Source organism: Pipistrellus kuhlii, unplaced genomic scaffold (genome assembly GCF_014108245.1).
Source record: "Pipistrellus kuhlii isolate mPipKuh1 unplaced genomic scaffold, mPipKuh1.p scaffold_m20_p_28, whole genome shotgun sequence".
Classification (NCBI taxonomy): domain Eukaryota; kingdom Metazoa; phylum Chordata; class Mammalia; order Chiroptera; family Vespertilionidae; genus Pipistrellus; species Pipistrellus kuhlii.
This window is the reverse complement of record NW_023425527.1, coordinates 6,633,737-6,654,532: the sequence shown is the minus strand read 5'-3', so window position 1 is coordinate 6,654,532 and position 20,796 is coordinate 6,633,737. Positions and strand designations below refer to the sequence as shown.

General features: G+C 56.9%; 1 protein-coding gene across 1 annotated transcript in view; it reads left to right on the top strand.

Moving 5' to 3' along the window:
- Positions 1–20,796, top strand: part of RAB11FIP4 (RAB11 family interacting protein 4) — a 90,091-nt gene that overhangs the window by 11,720 nt on the left and 57,575 nt on the right. Inside the window, 2 exon segments of the mRNA XM_036454288.2 lie at positions 11,305–11,392; positions 12,846–12,934. Of these exon segments, the coding sequence (XP_036310181.1) occupies positions 11,305–11,392; positions 12,846–12,934 (177 nt within the window).

Sequence of the window (20,796 nt, the reverse complement as noted above, 5' to 3'; positions counted from 1 at the left end):
CTCTACTTGTGACGTGTGGATGGATTCATGCATGCAAAGCTCTCAGGGTCACGCCTGGCTCAGAGTAACTGCGCGTAGTGTTATTGTTTCATGGTCACCATCGCTATCGTTGCTGTTACTCCCAGGAGCCCCCGGGAGGGGCTGACAGAGGGGGCTGACGGGGACCCATCACACCCTGGAGAGGCAGAGTCAGCCTGGAGGGGTGATGACCAGGCCCCTCCATTCCCACTGCAGCTGCAGCTGCTGCTGCTGCTGCTGGACTATTTCCCCCCTCGGCCACCTAACCACCCTCGTGCCAGCCTCAGAGGGCACGTGCCAGGCTCAAAGCCCAAGGCCCTCAGGTCCCTGCCTGTGTGAGGGCACCCACCTTCAACTGGGATTCCCCTCCAGGTCTCCTCACCAGCTTCAGGGTCCACCGGCTGCCACTCTGCCGAGTCCTCTGGGGGTGACCAGGGTGGGAATCTCCTGGTCTCGAAGGCCCGCTGGCCGCCCTCCTCACGGGGAGGCCCCTCCCCGTCCCCGGCTCCCGGGCCTTCATTTCCTGGTCTAGAAAATGAGGCTGGAACCCTCCCTTCAGAGCTGGCAGGAGGTCAGTGAGGTGCCACAGCCCTCGCCCCTCGGTGCCAGGCACCCTCTTACATTGGTCCTGCTCCCCCCACCCCAGGCCGCTGAGCCACTTTCTCTGGGGTGAGGTACAAATTATAAATAAGGCCGTAGAGCACATGTGTCAAACACAAGGCCCGCGGGCCAAATTCCGTCCCGCCAGGCCTTGCAATGTGGCCCGCACCGCGCTGTCATCACTGCACTCCGCTGCGTTTCCATCACAATGACAGTTTATGACTGTTCAGTAAACCATTCGGCCCGCGATTTAGGCTGGATTTTAGATTTTGGCCCCTTCTCTGATTGAGTTCGACACCCCTACCGTAGAGCATGTGCGAGGCCTCTTGCTGCTGTTTCTTTAGGCTGTGCTGGCTGGAGAAGGAATTTGCCTTTGCAAGGAGCTCCCTCAAATGGATGGACGGGAACCTCTCCCGCTCCCCCCCCCCCCATTGGCCCTGAGGAGCTTCCTGGGTGCTTTGCACAGAGGGTAGGGGTTGGGGGCGGGGGGGTGGCGGCCAGCACAGGAAGTGGAGGGCTACTTCCCAAGGAGGAGGGACAAAAGCAAAGAGAAGAAGCGAGGTCAAGACAGCCCAAGCCGAGGTGGGGGCCCTGCTCAGGGCGGGCCTGGGAGCGCTGGCCCGCTCTCCTGGTGCCAGGAGGACACAGTGAGATCCCACCAGACATGCCCTCCCCAGGGTGGGTGCCGGCCGTGCTGGGAGCTCACCCAGAGCTGCGTGGCCTGGGGGATGGGTGAGTGGGCCGCCTGCACCTTGCTTCTTTTTTGCCCAGAGCTCCCAAATCCATCACCTCCCTCAGCCCCCACAGGCAGAGTGTGAAGTGAGTGTATTGCGGCTCCATTTCCCAGGCCACTGCGCCGAGGCTCCGAGAGGCGGGGGCGGGCGGGGTCCCCTGGCAGGTCAGTGGCGAGGCTGCTGTTCTCTCCCTGGTTCAGAAATGCCACGGTGGGGTGCCCAGCACCCTCGTCTTCCCCTCACCACCTGCAAGCCTGCTGAGGGCAGCAACATTGCCATTCGGGCTCGAGCCGCCACGTTTTGCTTTGTCTCCAGCAGCTAAGGCCCCGGGCCCTGGAGGCGGAGCGGCGCTGGCTTCCCCATCGGTGGGAGTTCCGTGGGGCTGGTGGGCTGGTCGAGCTTAGCTGACGTGTCAGGGTGTCGGGAGGACAGCCTGGGCTGGGTCCTTGGGTGTTAGGAGGGCCATTGGGACCAGAGCTGAGCCAGACGGAGGACAGGGGCTGGGATGTGGGGAGAGGCAGGGTCCAGGGACCACACCTGGGAGGAGCATGGTGAAGGGCTGTGTTCCCAGCTCCTGCAGCCAGGCTGCCCTTGGATGAGCCAGCAGTCCCAGGCGACACTAAACAAGGGGCCCGAACCTACCGAAGCCCTGGAGTGAGAAGCGTTTAGGACCGCCCTGAGGATCGCAGGTGCCACCCGGGGCCGACACGGGGAGCCAGAGCCAGTGGCAAGTGCAAGGTGCTCCCTCCCATGGTGCTCCCTCCCATGGTGCTCCCTCCCATGGTGCTCCCTCCCATGGTGCTCTGAGCTCTGCATCGCCCCCAAAAGCAATGTCCCAGGACAGGGGCCTCTTCCCCTGCAAGGTGAGCTCCCCCTGCTATCCCCCCCCCACTTGGCCAGGAAACCTCCCCCGTGGCTTCCCAACCCACCTCCATTAGAAAGGATGCCCACCTGTCCTTGGCCCCCCCTCCCCCCTGCGCTGGCACCCAGAGTTCAGGTGGAGCACAGAGACAGGCGGGACTCCCTCCTGGACTCCCCGCGTCAAAGTCCTGGCAGGGTGCTTCGAGGTCACCCAGACCCTCACTCCCCGGGGGGGTCCAGGGACCAGCAGCTTCGGCTGCTCCAGGCGCTGGTCTCCAAGCCCTCGGTCCCTCCGCACTCCCACGCCAGGGCTGTGCGCGGCGCCTTCTATGGTTATGGTGATTATGGTGGATTCTGTTCTACCAAACCCCACGATGCTATGTCATTTTTAAAAAATACATCTTATTGATTTTTTTTACAGAGAGGAAGGGAGAGGGTTAGAGAGTTATAACATCGATGAGTTAGAAACATCAATCAGCTGCCTCCTGCACACCCTCTACTGGGGAATGTGCCCGCCACCAAGGTACATGCCCTTGACCGGAATCGAACCCGGGACCCTTGAGTCCACAGGCCGACGCTCTATCCACTGAGCCAAACCAATTAGGATGATGTCATTTCTTAAAGAATAAAAAAAGAGTTTTATTCCCCTGAGTTTAAAAATGATCCAATATATTTAAAAAAAAAATCAATCCATTAACAAATGGAGAAAGAACAGGTAAAAAGGCTGGCCTTCCTGCACACGTTGAGAAGGAACCTGTGTGAACAGCCTCCTCACCAGCTTCCGGGCAGGGGCTGCCAGTGAAACACGCACAGAACACTCACTTATCCAGCGCCTGCTCTGGGCCAGGTTCCAGGCTGTCTTGATGTCTTTCTCCCTAAATCCTAACACTCCCCGAGGCAGATGTCATTGCTCAGAGGCCGAGTCCGTCACTCCTGGCCACACAGCTGGGGAGGGAGGGGGCGGGATCCCAGCCCAGCTCTGCCAGCTTCCCGAGCCTGCAGTGTGTCCTGCCCCTGGGCACGCGGCCTGTGCTGCTCTGCTCCCTCAGCTATTTTTACTTCACCCAGCATATAGCAGCGCTGCCTCCCTGCCCGGAGCTTCCTCGGAGCTGTCCTCCCACCGCCGGGCAGAGTCTGCTGAGGAGCTGAGGAGACGTTTCCTGAAAGGACAGACGGATGGACAGGCGGATGGACAGGCGGATGCCTATGTTAGAGACCCCCCAAGCTGCTGTCCCTCTCATTCCTCTGCAGACACCACACAGAGCCCCAGGGGTGGCCCGGGACCCTGGTCAGCAGCAGCGCAGGCTGAGACGAGGGACCCCCTGGTGGCCCTGGGACCCGATGGGGTCTCGTGAGGGAGGCATTTCCAGCCTGGGCGGTGGTGGCCTGGTGCCACGGGCTGGCCACCCTGCCGCCCGCCCCCTCCTGAGCACTGAGCATCTTTGCTCAGGAAGCCGCCCTCCCACCACCACCTGTCACCCCTGCGCTCTGAGGAGGGGTCCACCAGTTAGCCCCCCCTCCCAGCTCAAGAACCAGGAACCAACTAACCGGTTTGGCTCAGTGGATAGAGCGTCGGCCTGTGGACTCAAGGGTCCCAGGTTCGATTCCGGTCAAGGGCATATACCTTGGTTGTGGGCACATCCCCGGGGGGAGGTGTGCAGGAGGCAGCTGATCGATGTTTCTCTCTCATCAACGCATCTGACTCTCTATTCCTCTCCCTTCCTCTCTGTAAAAAAAAAAAAAAAAAAAAAAAAAATCAATAAAATATAGTTAAAAATTTTTCAAAAAAGGACCAGGAACCAATGCAAAGTGGTTTCAATGCTGAGGAAACGTATTCTAGCTCACAACACACAGCTCACACAGGCAGCTCCAGGGCTGGGACCTCCAGAGGCTCAGAGGCATCATGCGGGGCCCACCCCCTTCCTCAGTTTCCCCATGTAGACCCACAGACGATATCCACTTTCCGGAGGGCAAAAAGGGCGGGGAGCAGGTCCCATCATCCAAGGAAACCTCTGGAAGCCTCCTGCAGGTGTTTCCTCACGTCTCATTGGTCAGAAATGCATCACATGCATTAAAAAGAAACTGGAAACTTCTAAAAAAAAAAAAAGGGGGGGGGGGCGTAGGCCTGATTCCCTGGGTCAGCCATGGCCAGGGGGAGAGCAGGCTTCTGGCGGAGGCCTGGGCCAGGGTGCAGGGACCCCAGTCTCCAGCTGGTTTTGCGGAAGCTCTTACCTGGCTCCCCTCCCCCCTCCTCCTCCTCCCTCCCACAGCCCTGGGGAGCCCAGTGCTGCTCCCCTCCATCTCTGTGCCCTTGGTCCGGGGTGGGCGTGGGGCTTCGGAATACAGGCCCCATTGTGTGTCCTGAGGTCAGGCGGCTGGGCTGCCTGGGGAAGCGGATAAAGAGGCCGCTCTGAGGCCGGGGGAGGGCAGCCCCCCCCCCCCCCAGCTCCCAGGATGGCGGGAGGAGGGGCCCACAGCAGGGCGGGGTTTGAATGCCCTCCCACCTGCTGTGGGATGGGCCTCTGGGTCTCTGGCTGTAGGGCGGAGGCCCAGCTCTCCCCAGCCTGTGGGAGGACTGGAAGGAGCACCTTGCCAGTGCCTACAAAACGAGCTCCCCACCGGTGAGCCACCGGCTGTGGTTGTTAGTGTTGGTACCAAGTTTGCCATCCGGTCCCTCAGGAGAGAGGGGAGCCATGCTGAGATGAAACTCGCCTTCTATTCACCCTCCTGCTCAGCCGCCCCCCAGACCATTTGCTCAGCAGGGATCCTCTCCCTCCCTCCCTCCCCTGCTCCCTGCGAGCCCTTCCTCACCTCCCCTTCCAGTGGAAGGCTGTCTAGCTGGTTCCGGGTTCATGGTGCCCCCGTGTCCCCAGGGCTGTCCCATGAGCTTAGGGCCTGGAGGTTGGCCGCCCTGCGCTGGGCTCTCAGCTCCAGCAGCTGCCGCCCTCCCTGCAGGGGGCGCTCCTGGTGGTTCTAGGGCAGGACTTTGGTGTCTGGGGCCGGCACAGGACTGAGCAGCTCCCCCCAGAACTGAGGGGTCCTGAGAGCACTTCTAACAAACCCTGACTCCATAGCCACACACACACACACACACACACACACACCCAGCGATCCAGGCTCATTGCCCGCCTGCCTTCCATTGCAGCTGCTTTTTGAGCTGGAGTGTCAGCTGAGCCCGGCACTCCCTGTGCGGACCTCGGCGAGCAGTGTTTGTGTGGGTGTGAGTTTTCATTTCTCTGGGGAGGAAAGTTCTCTCTTCAGGTTGCTGGTGTTGGCATCACGAATTGGTGTTGCCTTTGGTCCCTTGCTTTGTCTGCATCTGTTGAGAGGATCGTGTGGTTTCTCTTCTCTAGTCATCTTTCAGTAACATCGACTGATGTTCAGATGCGGAACCGGCCTTGGTGGATACATCCCAAGATACTTGATCTTGGCCGTGCTGTATTTCGTATATTTTTATTGAGGGTCGTTGTGTCTCTGCTTACGGGGGATACTGGCCCGTCGTTTCCTCCCACGGCTTGTGTCCGGGTGATGCCACATTAAATGGGCTGAGAAGTGCCCCCCGCTCCTGTTTTTTGGAAGAGATGGTGTAGAATTTATGCATGTCTTTCTTAAATGTTTGGTGAAACTATTTGGGTCCGAAGTCTTCTGTTTTGGGAAGATTCAAACTGCGAACTTGATTTCTTTCATAGTTATGGTCATGTTACCTCTTCCTTCTCGTGTGACTTTTGCTGCTGTTGTTTTTCAAATTGAATTTATTGGGGTGACATTGGTTAATGAAATGATATAGTTTTCAGGTGTGCGTTTCTATAATACATCCTCTGTATACCGTATTGCGTGTTCACCACCTACGTCAAGTCTCCTCCATCACCATTTATTCCCCCTACACTCTCTCCTACCTCCTCCCAACCCCACTTCCCCTATGGTAATCATCAGATTGTTGTTTGTGTCTACGAGTTTGATTTTTAAAATATATTTTAATTGGTTTCAGAGAGGAAGGGAGAGGAGAGAGAGAGAGAGAAACATCAATGATGAGAGAGAATTATTGATCGGCTGCCTCCTGCACGCCCCCTACTGGGGATCAAGCCCACTTAGCTGGGCATGTGCTCTTGACCAGAATCAAACCTGGGGCCCTTCAATCCGAGGGCAGATGCGCTATCCACTGAGCCGAACCAGCCCTGGCCAAGTTTGTTTTTTTGTGTGTGTTATTTCCCCCCCTCTTAATCCCTTCACCTTTCTCACCCAGCCTCACAAGCCCCCTCCCCTCTTACAGCTGTCAGTCAGTTCTCGGTATCTGTGAGTCTGTTTCTATTTTGTTCGCTAGTTTATTTTGTTCATGAGAATCCACATAGAAGTGAAACCACATGGGATTTGTGTTTCTTTGTCTGGCTTATTTCAGTTAGCATCGTACACACCAGGTCCATCCATGCTATTGAAAGAAGATAAGGTTTCCCTCTTTTTTATGACTAAGTAGTGTTCCATTGTGTAAATGTACCACAGGTTTTTTATCCATTCATCGACTGATGGGCACTTGGGCTGCTCCCAGGTCTATTGTAAATAATGCTGCGATGAACATAGGAGTGCATATATTCTTCCAAATCAGTGTTTCAGGTTTCTTCATATATATTCCCAGAAGTGGAATCGCTGGGTCATCAGGCAGTTCAGTGTTTTATTTTTTGCGGTAACTCCATACTGCTTCCCACTGTGGCTGCACCAGTCTGCTTTTCCACCAACAACAGGGCTCCCTTGTCTCCACATCCTCAGAGACACTTGCTTGTTGATGTATCGATGGCGGCCATTCTGACAGGTGTGAGGTGGTATCTCACTGGGGTTTCAGTTTGCCTCTCTCTGATGACTGGTGATGCTGGCCATCGGAAATGTGATGGTCTGTGTCTTTCGAAAACTGTTCCATTTCATCTTAGTTGTAGAAATGATGTCCACAAAGGTATTATTTTTTTTAAATATATTTTATTGATTTTTTTTTTTTTTTTTTACAGAGAGGAAGGGAGAGGAATAAAGAGTTAGAAATATCGATCAGAAAAAAAGAAAGAAATATCGATCAGCTGCCTCCTGCACACCCCCCACTGGGGATGTGCCCACAACCAAGGTATGTGCCCTTGAGCGGAATCGAACCTGGGACCTTTCAGTCCGCAGGCCGACGCTCTATCCACTGAGCCAAACTGGTTTCGGCTCCACAAAGGTATTTATAGTGTTCCTTTATGAACCCCGAATAACTTAGCCTTCCTGAGCCTCTGTTTTCCCGCCTGTACGATGGGCATGAAAATAGCACCTACCTCTGAGGCGGCTGAGAGGACTCAGTGAATCCATAAGTGTCGAGTGCTTAGAACAGGCCCAGCACAAGCTACGGAGCCCTCACCTGATTAGTGACATAACGGCTGACTTCGTCAGGCTCCTCGCCTGCAGACGGAGCCAGCTGACCTCCCTGGTTCAGACGAGGCGGCTGCCACCGCAGAGAGGCGCATGGCTTGCCTGCGTCCATCTGGCTGGCAGCAGCGCTCACAATGAGGGAGGCGTGGGCGGCTGGGCACGGCTCAGGGGGGGCCTGGCTGGCCATCAGGAGACAGCAGCGGCGGCGGCAGCAGCAAAGCGAGGAGCACCGTCTGGCCTGAGCTAGGAGAGATGTGACCCCCGGGACTGAGTGGGGGAGGAACCAGCCCGAAGAGAAAGGCAGCAGAAATAGAAGGGGAAGCCTGGCGATGGAGTGGCCCCAAAAGAAAAGCGCCCGCTGTGACTGCGGGGAGCAGCCCGTTTCCTGGCAGCCAGCCGCGGGCCAGCTGTGTGAGCCGTGACAGCCGCCGCTGCTCCCTGTCTGCTCAGTGCCTGCCAGGCCCCCTGCGTGCACGGCTCCTGGCCCCGAGTGAGTGCCCGGGACCCAGCCTGTGTGGTGGGGGTGCCCCCAGGCAGGCCCCCAGCCCCGTGGCCTGGTTCCCCAGAAGACCATGTGCAGCTGGTTATTTGCTGACCTTGCTGTGACCTTGAGCAAGCCCTCTGCTCCCCGGGACTTGGCCTCCCCGTGTTTACAATGACGGCGGGGTCCGCGGGACGCACCCCCCTGGTGCACCAGCCAAAGGTTACCTGGTCCCGGAAGGTGAGGCTCTCGGTGAGCCGAGTGAGGGCCTCCAGCCACAGAGGTGAAAGCAGCTCCTTCCACACACAGGCGGCGGGGAACCGAAAGGACACTGCAGTCCTAGCCGGTTTGGCTCAGTGGGTAGAGCGTCAGCCTGGGGACTGAAGGGTCCAGGGTTTGATTCCAGTCAAGGGCACGTGCCCTGGTTGCAGGGTTGATCCGCAGTAGGGGGGCGTGCAGGAGGCAGCTGATCAGTAATTCTCTCTCATCATTGATGTTTCTGTCTCTGTCCCTCTCCCTTCCTCTCTGAAATCAATAAAAACATATTCAACAAAGAAAAAGGAAACAGCTCTGTAGTGCAGTCAGTCGGTAAGAGCCCAGGAGGGCAGGAGCGGGCAGGGGTCCGGGAGGAGTTACCACTGTGTGACTCCCCCGGTGTCTACCGTCTCCGAACCTCAGTCTCCCCTGCTGTAAAATGGGGACTTCAATGGTAGCTACTGTCAAGGTCATTGTGAGGATGAGATGAGACTAACTACAGCCAGAGTTCAGCACCGTACTGCAGCCTGTGAAATCCTCCATGAACCCAGCAAGGATTATCAGTACTTCCCTGTATGCTCTATCAGGCGTCTTCAAACTACGGCCCGCGGGCCACATGCGGCCCGCAGAGGAGTCTGATCCGGCCCGCCAGGTTTTTTGGGCAGTGAGCGCAGCCGAGGTGTTACAGTAGGAATTAGTAGTTCATATAGTCCGGCCCTCCAGCTCTCTGAGGGACCGTGATCTGGCCCCCACTTTAAAAAGTTTGAGGACGCCTGCTACATTATTGTTTATTTGAAAAAACATCAAGCTCACAATTATGGTATTCATGGACTTAATTGGCATTTATTGTTATAACTAGAGGCCAGGTGCATGAAATTTGTGCACTGCGGGGTGGGGTCTCTCAGCCTGGCCGGCACCCTCTTGCAGTGTGGAGCCCTTGGAGGATGTCCAACTGCCATGGAGCGGGGAGAGTCTCATGGGGGGCGGGGTGCAGGGAGAAATGTCCCCAATTCTTAGAAAAGATGGTTCTGACAAAACTGACCATTGCCAAAAACTGGGGAAAATACCCAAGCTTGCAAGTTGCTCTGATGGAGGACTTACGACATCTATAGAGAGAACGATTTGGCAGCTATTATCAAAAGCCTTAAAAACTTAGATGCTTTGGAGAACCATGGATAGTCATTTATTCGGCCAATATTTATGAAGCTCCGACCGTGTGCCAGTCACGGGTTGAGCCACTAGGTACACAATGGCGATGAAAACAGACATGGTCTTTGTGCAGCACCACGCTGCAGCCTGTGAAATCCTCCGCAAACCCAGCAAGGATTATCAGTACTCCCCTATGTACTCTACGCTATTGCTTATTTATTTATTTATTTAATTTTTAAATATATTTTATTGATTTTTTTTTTTACAGAGTGGAAGGGAGAGGGATAGAGAGCTAGAAACATCAATGAGAGAGAAACACCGATCAGCTGCCTCCTGCACACTCCCCACTGGGGATGTGCCCACAACCAAAGTACATGCCCTTGACCCGAATCGAACCTGGGACCCTTCAGTCCGCAGGCTGACGCTCTGTTCACTGAGCCAAACCAGTTAGAGCACTATTGTTTATTTTAAAAAGCATCAAGCTCACAATTATGGTATTCGTGGACATAATTGGCATTTATTGTTATAACTAGAGGCCAGGTGCTTATCTGAGGGAGAAACATTTAATAGAGGTACAAAGGGAGACCTGAAGGGTGAATAGGTGTTGTCAGATGATGAATGGGGAGAATAAGCAGTTGAAATTCTGAGAAGAGCATGTGCAAAGGCCCTGAGGCAGGACAGAGCTTGGTTTGCTGATGGAGTTGACTGTGTGGCTGGAATGCCGCGAGTGACAGAAAAAGTGGGAGGAGACAGGCCTGAGAGGCCAGGTTAGATAGGGCTTTGCAGGCCATGTAACCGAGTTGGATTTCACCCTGAGTGCAGGGACAGTTACCGGATTTTAAGCAGAGGAATAGATGACATGATCCCATCGGGGTGGAGAATGAGTTGGAGGGGCTGGAAGTGGAGGAGGGTAGATGAACGAGGGGGTTTGCACAGTCAGGAAGAGCGATGCTGATGGCCGTGCCCAGTCTGATCCCAGGAGTGCGGTGGAAGGAAGGCAGCTTTAGGATTCGGTACTTGGGTGTGGATTGGATGTGGGTGAGAGGGAACAGTCCCGATGATGCTGACATAATGACAGCTTCGTATAGACAAAGGGGAATTTGACCAAGGGTTTCCCAGAATTATACATTTTTTAAAAAGTTGTTAAAACTATGGGTTGAGCCCTGGCCAGTTTGGCTCAGTGGATAGAGCATCGGCCTGTAAACTGAAGGGTCCCGGGTTCGATTCCGGTCAAGGGCATATGCCCAAGTTGTGGGCTCGATCCCCAGTCGGGGGCATGCAGGAGGCAGCTGATCAGCGATTCTCTCTCATCATGGATGTTTCTATCTCTCTCCCTTCTTCTCTCTGAAATCAATAAAAATACATAAAAAACAAACAAACAAACAAAAACCTGTGGGTTGAAAAGATAAGTGGGGAATGGCAGGGTTTGGGTTTATTCTCTTTTTGAGAGTTTCCGCAGTGAGTTTCAGTTGGCTTTGTGCGAGAGAAACCACGAAGTTAAAAAATCCGCGTGTCTGCTTTCCACGTGCCCGCCTTCGAGGGCTTGGCCGGGAGCTCGGGTTCAGACAGACCGGGTTGGGCACTGCGAGTCGGGGTCGCTCGGGGCTGTCGACCTCAGAGACTGACGTGGCCCCACTGTGGCCTGGGGCGGCGCTGACCCCGGGTTGAGGGGGGAGAGGACCAGGAGGGCCACAGGCAGCCCCTTGGCTCAGTTGACGAGCCCTCCCTTCATCCCAGCCTCCTGGCCAGCACTCCCCGCCCAACATGAGCCCTCTGGGGAGGGTCTGGGGTCTCACTCCTGCCACTTCTCTCTTCCCGCAGGTGGAAAAACTGGTGAAGTATTTGGATCCCAACGACCTGGGGAGAATCAATTTCAAGGACTTTTGCCGGGGAGTGTTCGCCATGAAAGGTGAGGTCATCTCGGGGGAGGGCCTGGGGGCTCCCGCCATCCTGTCCAGTGGGCGAGGCTGGCATGACTCGGGTTTCCGCTCAGACCCTCCCTATGGGGGTCCCAGGAGTCCGGGATGGTTCCAGGAGCGGGTTCTCCCCCCTAGCGCCCCACAGAGTCCTGAACCCAGAGCTGGGCATGCTGGGGCCGGCCGGACAGCCGTTCTGCCCTTCCCGCTGTCTGTCCCTCCTGGGGAAGGACCCCCTCTTTTTCCCTTTTCCTTTCTCCTGAAGGAGGTCACCCCTTCTAGATGACCAAACTCCCGAGGGGTCTCCCAGGACATGGGCCTCGTAGTTTCCACACAGCGGTTCTGGGCAAAGCTGGGCAGAGCCGGGCACGCCAGCGCCCTCCGTCCCGCCTAAGTTTCCTTGGTTTGTTTCCTGTCCCCTCTCTTCCCCTAAACTCCCCCAATTCTTCCTTTTCCCAGGCCCCTCCCCTTTAATGGGGCAACACAAAATCCCTCTTTTTCCCCAGCGCAAAGGCCATGGTGAGAGACCCCAAAATACGATGTCAGAATGTGGCCCCTCTGACAGCCCTCCCTGCAGCCTAGAGAAAGGAGCCTAAGCCTCCAGCGGGTGGACTTGCCAAGGCCGCCCCCTGGCGGTGGAGAGAACAGTTACTTCCAGGAGTCCCGGGGCCTTCCCGTTACCCACATTTCCCTGTCGGGGTGCATCCTCCTCTGTGGGGTGACCCCGAGTTCTGGGCGGGTGGGACGGAAGCAGGAATGACTGCCATAGAGGTGAGGGGCAAAGGGAGTGAGCTGAGAAGCCGAGGGCACTGCACTCAGCAGGTAAAGGACTCTGAGTGGAGTTGTTTGAACAGTTGTTTGAACCTGTCCTGTGCCCATATTGGGCACTTTGCAAGTTTGACCTGCTTGGTCTGATATGATCTGGGGTCATTTGCTCAGGGACCTCGGAGGGAGGCCACCTGTGCCACTGAGTCAGCAGGAGGGGGAGCCTTCGTGAGGGGGCCCTCTCTGAGATGCCTGGAATTTGCAGGGCTGCAGAGGGCCTCAGCCTCAGGGTCACGGGTGCATTCGGAGTCCCTGCAAGGCAGGCGGGCAGTCCTGTCTTACACCCCTTCCTCGAGGGAGGCCCCCTTGGCTCCCATCGCCCCCCGCTTGCCTTCCCCGTTTGGGAGACTCTCCGCGTATTCCCTGTCAGTGCTGGTCCCAGGGAAAGCACCTCTGGAGGGCGAGGACCGTCCCAGCTCCCTCCGCAGGGCCCGGAGCTGCCTTCTCCACAGCCGGGGTGTCCCAGCGCTGCCTCTGAATGAGCCGCTGGTCTCCTGGAAACGCGGGCTCTCTGCCTTCCCGCAGCCCTCCCCCCGAAGGCCTGTCTGTCCATCAGAAGTAAAGCTGCCATGCCAGGCCGAGGCTCTGACCACCACCGTCCGTCTGTCCGTCTGTCCACAGGCTGCGAGGAGCTGCTGAGGGACGTGCTGTCCATGGAGAGCGTGGGGACGCCGCCCTGCGCCCCGGAGGTCCCAGACTGCGCGGAGCAGGTAAGAGCGGCCGCCTCGGCCCACCTCGCCGGGCTCGGCAGGAGCGGTGGCCCCTCTGCAGCCCGCCTGGCCCGCCCGCCGGCCCTTCGCGTCTTCCTGCCTCGGCTTCACCGCTTCCATGTCTGGGGGCCCCGAGCCTCCTGTGAGGACCCTTTGGCTTCCAAGACAAGAAATAGTTTTGGGGCCGAAACCGGTTTGGCTCAGTGGATAGAGCATCGGCCTGCAGACTGAAAGGTCCCGGGTTCGATTCTGCTCAAGGGCATGTACCTTGGTTGCGGGCACATCCCCGGTAGGGGGTGTGCAGGAGGCAGCTGGTCGATGTTTCTTTCTCATCGACGTTTCTAGCTCTCTATCCCTCTCCCTTCCTCTCTGCAAAAAATCAATAAAATATATATATATTTTTAAAATAGTTTTTGGCAGCAGAGCCAAGAAGGCCCTGGGAAGCCACAGCCGAGAAGGCAGGGGCTGGGTCCTCACAGAACACCTTGGCCCTCCTCTGTCCCAGGGAGGAGCTGAGCCCAGGGGGACCGTGACAGACTCTGGGGGCAGCATGGCAGTCTTTGTCTTTTCCCCTGGGCCATAACCCCCTCCGCCAACAGGTCCCTGTAGGTTGTTTTATCCCCAAATAAACAACCGCCACCAGTTCCCCAATTCTCCGACACACCTGGGTCCCCAGCAATTCCATTCGACTCTGACACTGTCTCCCCAGAGTTACCATAGACTCAGGGCCCAGGGCCCTGCCCCACAAGACGGCCCCACGTGGGGGCAGCCCCCCTCGGGGCACCCAGGCCACCTGTCCCCCTGCTGCCGCCTGCAGATGCGGGTTCACAGGCCACTGAACAACGGGCAGCACGCAGGGAGACACTGCGTTCCTGTCGAATGAACGCAGAAGGAGTCAGGAGGCTTTGGCACGGGGATAAAGTTTTATTTTCCAAGGGTCTTTAACGACTAGGCCAGTGGTCAGCAAACTCATTCGTCAACAGAGCCAAATATCAGCAGCACAATGATAGAAATTTCTTTTGAGAGCCAATTTTTTTAAAATGTATTTTATTGATTTTTTACAGAGAGGAAGGGAGAGAGAGGGATAGAGAGTTAGAAACATTGATGAGAGAGAAACATCGATTAGCTGCCTCTTGCACACCCCCCACTGGGGATGTGCCCGCAACCAAGGTACATGCCCTTGACCCGAATCGAACCCGGGACCTCTCAGTCCTCAGGCAGACGCTCTATCCGCTGAGCCAAACCGGTCTTGGCGAGAGCCAATTTTTTTTTTAAACCTAAACTTCTTCTAACGCCACTTCTTCAAAATAGACTCGCCCAGACCATGGTATTTTGTGGAAGAGCCACACTCCAGGGGCCAAAGAGCCGCATGTGGCTCGCGAGCCGCCGTGTGCCGACCACGGGACTAGGCATGCTCAGAAGTGTGGTGGAGAAGGAGGGAGCGGAGGGTTCGTACAGCAGAGATTGCCTTCTTGACGGGAACCGGTCCTGCAGTCCCAGCCTCTGCCTGGGCCCGAGCCGTGATCCTCCAGATAAGGCACGTCAGGCGGTCTGGATGCAGAACATTCCGGAATGTTCCTTCCGCAGTCCTTTCGGGGGGTGCTGGAGGCTAATCTGGAAGCTGGTGTAGGTCCAGGCACGGAGGCAGGACTGGAAAGTTCAGGAGTTTAGGTTCCCAGGCCGGTTCAAACAAGAACAGAAGCGTTGCCTCCGGTCTCCGTCTATGTGACCTTCGTTAATTTAGCAGCTTGACTCTAGTGACTCCGTTTTATTTCTCCACTCTCTTCCTCATTGTTATTGTCAGTTAGTGGTAAAGGACAGAGCTCGGGAGCAGCCAAATGGGAAGTCTGCATGGGGCCGGGAGTGGTGGTGGGGGGGTGGCGGAGAGATCCCGTGCCTTCTCCCATGCCCGCCTTAAGCGGGCTCACCGGCCTGGAAGCTCTGTGAATCTTGAATCTCGTTGTACAAGAAGCGTTTTGATAACCCAGTCTCCAGCAGAAGGCAGTATTGTTTTTCCAGAATACAAAAATCTGAGGGTGGCAGGAAAGCGAAGACCACGGCAGTCGAGTTTCAGCGCCCCCAGTGCTTCCCTCGTGTCCTCTCTCAGGACTCCACATGCGAATAGGCTTTTGTTCCCTTGGGGATAAGCTCCTTCTGCGTGAACCCTTCTCCTCCCTCCGCGTGGGGCTGGCCCTCCAGGTGGCCAGAGCCCAGCGAGATGGCAATTGACCGCCAGACACGGGGGCAGCCTTGTTCCTGAGCACCCAGTGGGACAGCCTGGCTGACCTGGGCTCAGTTCCTCACCTCGAGCTTGCATGTGTGTTGGGGGGAGGGGGCGGGGGGGGAGAGGATTGGGGAACAGTTCAAAGGTCAGCCTGCTGGTCCAGGGGGAGCCTGTGGTGATGGACCATGACAGCCTAGAGGCCCAGGCCCCGCGATGAGAATGATGTGAATGGATCCCCTTCTGCCTCTGGCTCCTGTTACGTTGGTCTCTGGGCTCCCTGTGGCGAAAGGCCAGGAGGGGAGACCACAGCCGCTCCTCTGAGTGGGGAGCAGAGGGGGCCCGGCCTGGGACAGGCCCTCATCCTGTAGGCCCGGCCTCCGGGCCCTGCTGTGTCCCCGCTGTCCCCCAGGGGTCAGCTTAAGACCTATGATAGCCTGGGTCACTGTTTTGGCTTCCCAGGAGCCACTGGGGGACGGACATGTGAGGGGCGGGGATACGTGCGGGGATGACACATGATGGGACAGCAGCCCCTTCCCCCGCCCCTCCGTCCTCAGACGGGGCAAGGACCGCTGATGTCACCACTGGATGAGGTCGTAGTAAAATAGGGACATGCTTTCGCGTTGACTGGTGTAAACAGTGGCAAACCGGGCATCCTGGGGGCACCCTGCCCCACTCAGCCCTGCTTCCCGCCCAGTGAGCCCCCATGGGGATGGGGGCAGCTACACAGCAGGGACTCTCAGTCTGCTGTCCAGCCTTGCAGGCCAATACGAGTCCATCCAAAGCAGGTGGCACCTGTGACCTGCCAGTTCTGGAACTCCCTGGATGCCGCCATCCCTGCCTGTGGGGCCCTGGTACAAAAGCCGCTTTGAGGGGCAGGTTTTCCGATGCAGGGGGTTGGGGTGTGATCGGAGGGGATGCTGGTGTCTCTGGGGGCCGTGGAGGGGTGTCCTGAGCCCTAGGTCCCAGGAGACGCCCTGCAAGTCCCTCTGAGGCTGGCCTGCCAGCGGCTGCCCACGGGCCTCCTTTTCCGCACCCCCAGACCTCACGGGCACAGCGGCCGCAGTGAGGTGAAACCTGCTGCCACGCGTGCTGCAAGGTCCTGGGCCCTTGGTCCTTGTCCCTCGTGTGCTGATTAGCGGGGGACCCTGTAAAACAAACGGGGCCGCCAGGCTGGTGTGGCTCAGTGGTAGAGCGTCGACCTATGAACCAGGAGGTCAAGGTTCCATTTCTGGGTCAGGGCACGTGCCCGGGTTGTGGGCACCATCCCCAGCGGAGGGCATGCAGGAGGCAGCCGATCAGTGACTCTCTCTTGTCATAGATGTTTCTCTCTCTCTCTCCTCTCCCTTCCTCTCTGAAATCAATAAAAAATATATATATTTTTTTTGCCGAGACCGGTTTGGCTCAATGGATAGAGCGTCGGCTTGGGGACTGAAGGGACCCGGGTTCGATTCCGGTCAAGGGCATGTACCTTGGTTGTGGGCATATCCCCAGTAGGGGGTGTGCAAGAGGCAGCTGATCGATGACTCTCTCTCATCGATGTTTCTAGCTTTCTATCTCTCTCCCTTCCTCTCTGTACAAAATCAATAAAATATATTTAAAAAAAAAAAAAAAAATATATATATATATATATATATATATATATATATATATATTTTTTTTTTTTTTTTAGAAAAACAAAACAGCCCTAGCCACTTTGGCTCAGTGGATAGAGCATCGGCCTGTAGACCAAAGGGTCCCAGGTTGGGTTCTGGTCAGAGGCACGTGCCTCGGTTGCAGGCTCCTCCCCGGCTGGGCCCTGGTTCAGGGCGTGTGCAGGAGGCAACCGATCGATGTGTTTCTCTCACATCGATGTTTCCCTCTGTCTTTTCCTCTCTCTTCCACTCTCTCTAAAAATCAATGAAAAATATCCTCGGGTGAGGATTAACAACAACAAAACAAACCAATAGGCCACACCACCTGCTCCTCCTGTGTGACCGCCATCTCTGCAAATGGTGTCACCACCCATCCAGCCCCCAAGCCAGAAGGTCATCCTTAACCTCCCCCTCCCCCTCTCCCTATCCCCTTCCCTGCAGCCAGCCTGAATGCTCTGGTCCCCTCCCCTTCCTCCCTCTCCCGCTGCCCCCTACTGGCTGTCTCCATCGCCCAGCCTTTCTCTCTCCACACCCACACCCCACAGCTGCCTCCGCATCTTCCTAAGGAGCCGCTCCCCGCTCCCGGGATGTCAGCACCCCTTCTGTGGCCCCTCCTCACCAAGGGGATGGAATCCATCTTCGGCTCCTGCCTTTTCTCACGGCCCGTCTCACACCCTGGAACTGGCAGCACCCGTCCGCTTCTCGTGTTTTGAAAAAGCTACCTTCTCTCTTGCCTCTGAGACTTTGAACAAGTTGTCTTTCTCCTGGATTGTCCTCCACCCACTGTGGCTGGGCCAACTTCTGCTCATCGTTTAAGTCTTACCTCCCCCTCCAGGAAGCCCGCCTTGGTTCCCTCTGTCCCAGCCTGCCCTCCTGTGCTGAGTTTCCGGGGGGGCCCTGTGCCCTTTATCAGTGCCTTACCTCACCCTCCAGAATGGCTCCCCTTCTCACGGGGCCCCAGAGGTGTCCTCTGAGGAGAGTGGTTTGGCATTCCAGGGCCCTGGCCTGAGGTGTCGGCCCCTGCGGAGCCTGGCTGCCGGGGTGCGCAGGCTCAGGGAGGGAGCATTCCCGGGGCCCAGGGAGCCATGGCTTTGCTCCTCCAGAGAGAGACCTCGCCACGCCCACAGGGACTCGGTCAGCGGGGCCAGGGCGCTCCCTGTCAGAGCCGGAACAAGCATCTCAGTAGCTGTTCCTCACCTGAGAGCCAGGCTCTGCTGAGGAGGGGCGGGTCACCATGGTGTAGCAGAGCCCTAGCGGATTCACTTTCCTCCAACCTGTAATTTAAATCTGCTCTCAGGCCGAAACCGGTTTGGCTCAGTGGATAGAGCGTCGGCCTGCGGACTGAAGGGTCCGGGTTCAATTCTGGTCAAGGGCACATCCCCAGTGGGGCGTGTGCAAGAGGCAGCTGGTCAATGTATCTCTCTCATCGACGTTTCTAACTCTCTATCCCTCTCCCTTCCTCTCTGTGTAAAAATCCACTTTCAGGAAAGTTGTGAGAGAAGTACAGTGAGTACCCACATCTCCGGCACCCTAGCTTCACCCATTGTTTGCATAGTGTTACTTCTTTCTTCCTCTGCAAATGTGTGTGTTTTTACTTTTTTTTTTTCTGCCTCATTTGAGAGTTAGCTGCAAACATTCTGCTGACACTTTATTTTTTAAAATTTTTTATTGATTTCAGAGAGGAAGGGAGAAGGGGAGAGAGACAGAAACATCAATGGGGAGAGAGGATCATTGGTTGGTTGCCTCCTGCACGCTCCGAACTGGCAATCGAGCCCACAATCCAGGCGATGTGCCCTGACCGGGAATGGAACAGGCACAGAGGCTCGGCAGATGGATGGGTCTCAGGTGTGGAGGCCTCCTCTGCCCGGCGGGATGGGCAGGTTCTCTCCTCTCTGGGAGCAGCGGGGTCTCCCCCAGAGGCTATACACACACACTCTGGGCCTTAGAGAGGAGCTGGAAGGGGGTGGCCGGTTGCTCTGACCACCAGCTCCTGCGTGGCTGAATCCCTCGGAGGGGGCTGACCCAAATGCAGACGCTGACTCAGCAGGTCGAGAGTCAGGGCATGTCCTGCAGGCCCCCGGGGGGGACCCTGCTGGCCGGGGCCCTCAGAGCAGGACTCAGTGGCGTGGGTCCTGCCCCAGCCCTCCCACAATGCCACGGGAAGGGCTAGAGCACATGTGTCAAACACAAGGCCCGCAGGCCAAATCCGTCCCGCCAGGCCTTGCAATGTGGCCCGCACCGCGCTGTCATCACTGCACTCCGCTGCGTTTCCATCACAATGACAGTTTATGACTGTTCAGTAAACCATTCGGCCCGCGATTTAGGCTGGATTTTAGATTTTGGCCCCTTCTCTGATTGAGTTCGACACCCCTAAGCTAGAGGGTCCCTCCCTCTGTGGCCTCCTTCCCCCTCCTCCCGCCCTCCCCTCGCCTGCAAGTGCTGTTTCTAGCGGTGACTGTCACCTCCCCATGTGCGAGGCCTGCTAGGTTCCTGTCTCCACATTTCGGCTGCGGTGACAGACAGCACAGATTCGCTGCCAGAAGCTGCGCTTAGCCGCTTGCTCAGCTTCTGCTGTTTCCCTCCGCGCTCCTCTCATTAAGGCCAACTCTTGGGGACGCTGTGTCTGCAACCTCAGGCCCAGCTCCCCACCCCCGGCCTCCCCAAAGCAGGATGGGGCAGCTGGAACTGGCGCTGCCATCCAAACCTGGAGGCTGAGGGTTTTCCAAGCTTTGGACTAGGGAGTAGGCACGTACTGGCACGCCTGACGGGCCCAGCAGGCAAAGGGTTCATTTAAACATGGGGAGAGCATGAGCTTTGGGGTCCTGGGTCCTGGGTTTGAATCCTGACCCTGGCACTGGTCGGTGTGGCCACCTTTTGCAAATTAACCTCTCTGAGCCTCACTTTCTCCTCCTGCTAAATGGAGTTGTAACTGGTGTCTTCTTCTGGGGGGGGGGGGGGGGCGGGTTACTGCAAAAGTAGAAGGCATGGAAAGCACTCCGGGCAGTGCCTGGAAAATGCTGGAATCTCTCAAGTCACAATGCATCTATTGTGAGACATACCATGCAGATGGAGTGAATACCTTTCGCCCCAGAATTGCCTTCCACACTTGCATCCTGCAACCCACTTGCTGCTCCTGCACAACCAGGAAATCCAGCCCCGGGCACATTCCCAAGACGGGCCGTCCACCCCCAGCCCACCCCCACACACACCTGTCGGACTGCTTTCTGGGCGGGCAGGGCTGAGGGCGTGGCCTGCCTGCTGTGCCTCAGGGAGAATGCTCCAGGGCTTTGTCTGAGCTGAGCAGCAGCTCGCCGCCCTGGTGTTGCTGCATTCCTGACAATACCAAAGTCCAGGTAACAGAAGATGCAGCAAGCAGAAAGTCTGATTCTGGAGGCAGCACTCCCAGTGGGGTCCCAGGCCAGTTGCCCATCCTCCCCAAGCCTCTGTGATGGCCAGCCTGGGCAGGAGCCCTGACTCCCTGCCTGCCCGGCTGTGTACTCGCTCTCTGTCTCCAGAGAGCCTAGAGGGGGGCTGTGTTAACCTCGGGGGCTGGGAGCTGAGCATCTTCCCATCTCTGAGGCTGACTTTACATCTAGAACCCATTTCAGAGCAGCCACCTTCACCACATCCTGGTCCGCTTCCGTGCCGTGTGACTGGGAACATTCTTGCTCTCCACACGGGGACTCTTTCTTTCTTTCCTTCCTTCCTCCCTCCCTCCCTCCCTCCCTCCTTCCTTCCTTCCTTTTTTAATTGGTTTCAGCGAGGAAGGGAGAGGGAGAGAGAGACTGAAACATCAATGATGAGAGAGGATCACTGATCAGCTGCCTCTTGCACGTCCCCTACTGGGGATGGAACATGTAACCCGGGCATGTGCCTCTGCCGGGAATCGAACCTGAGACCCTTCAGTCCGCAGGCGGACGCTCTAGCCACTGAGCCAAACCGGCTTGGGCTCCCCCGGGGATGTTTAATCCAGGCTAAGAGGCCCCTGAGACGTGGGGGGCCAGCAC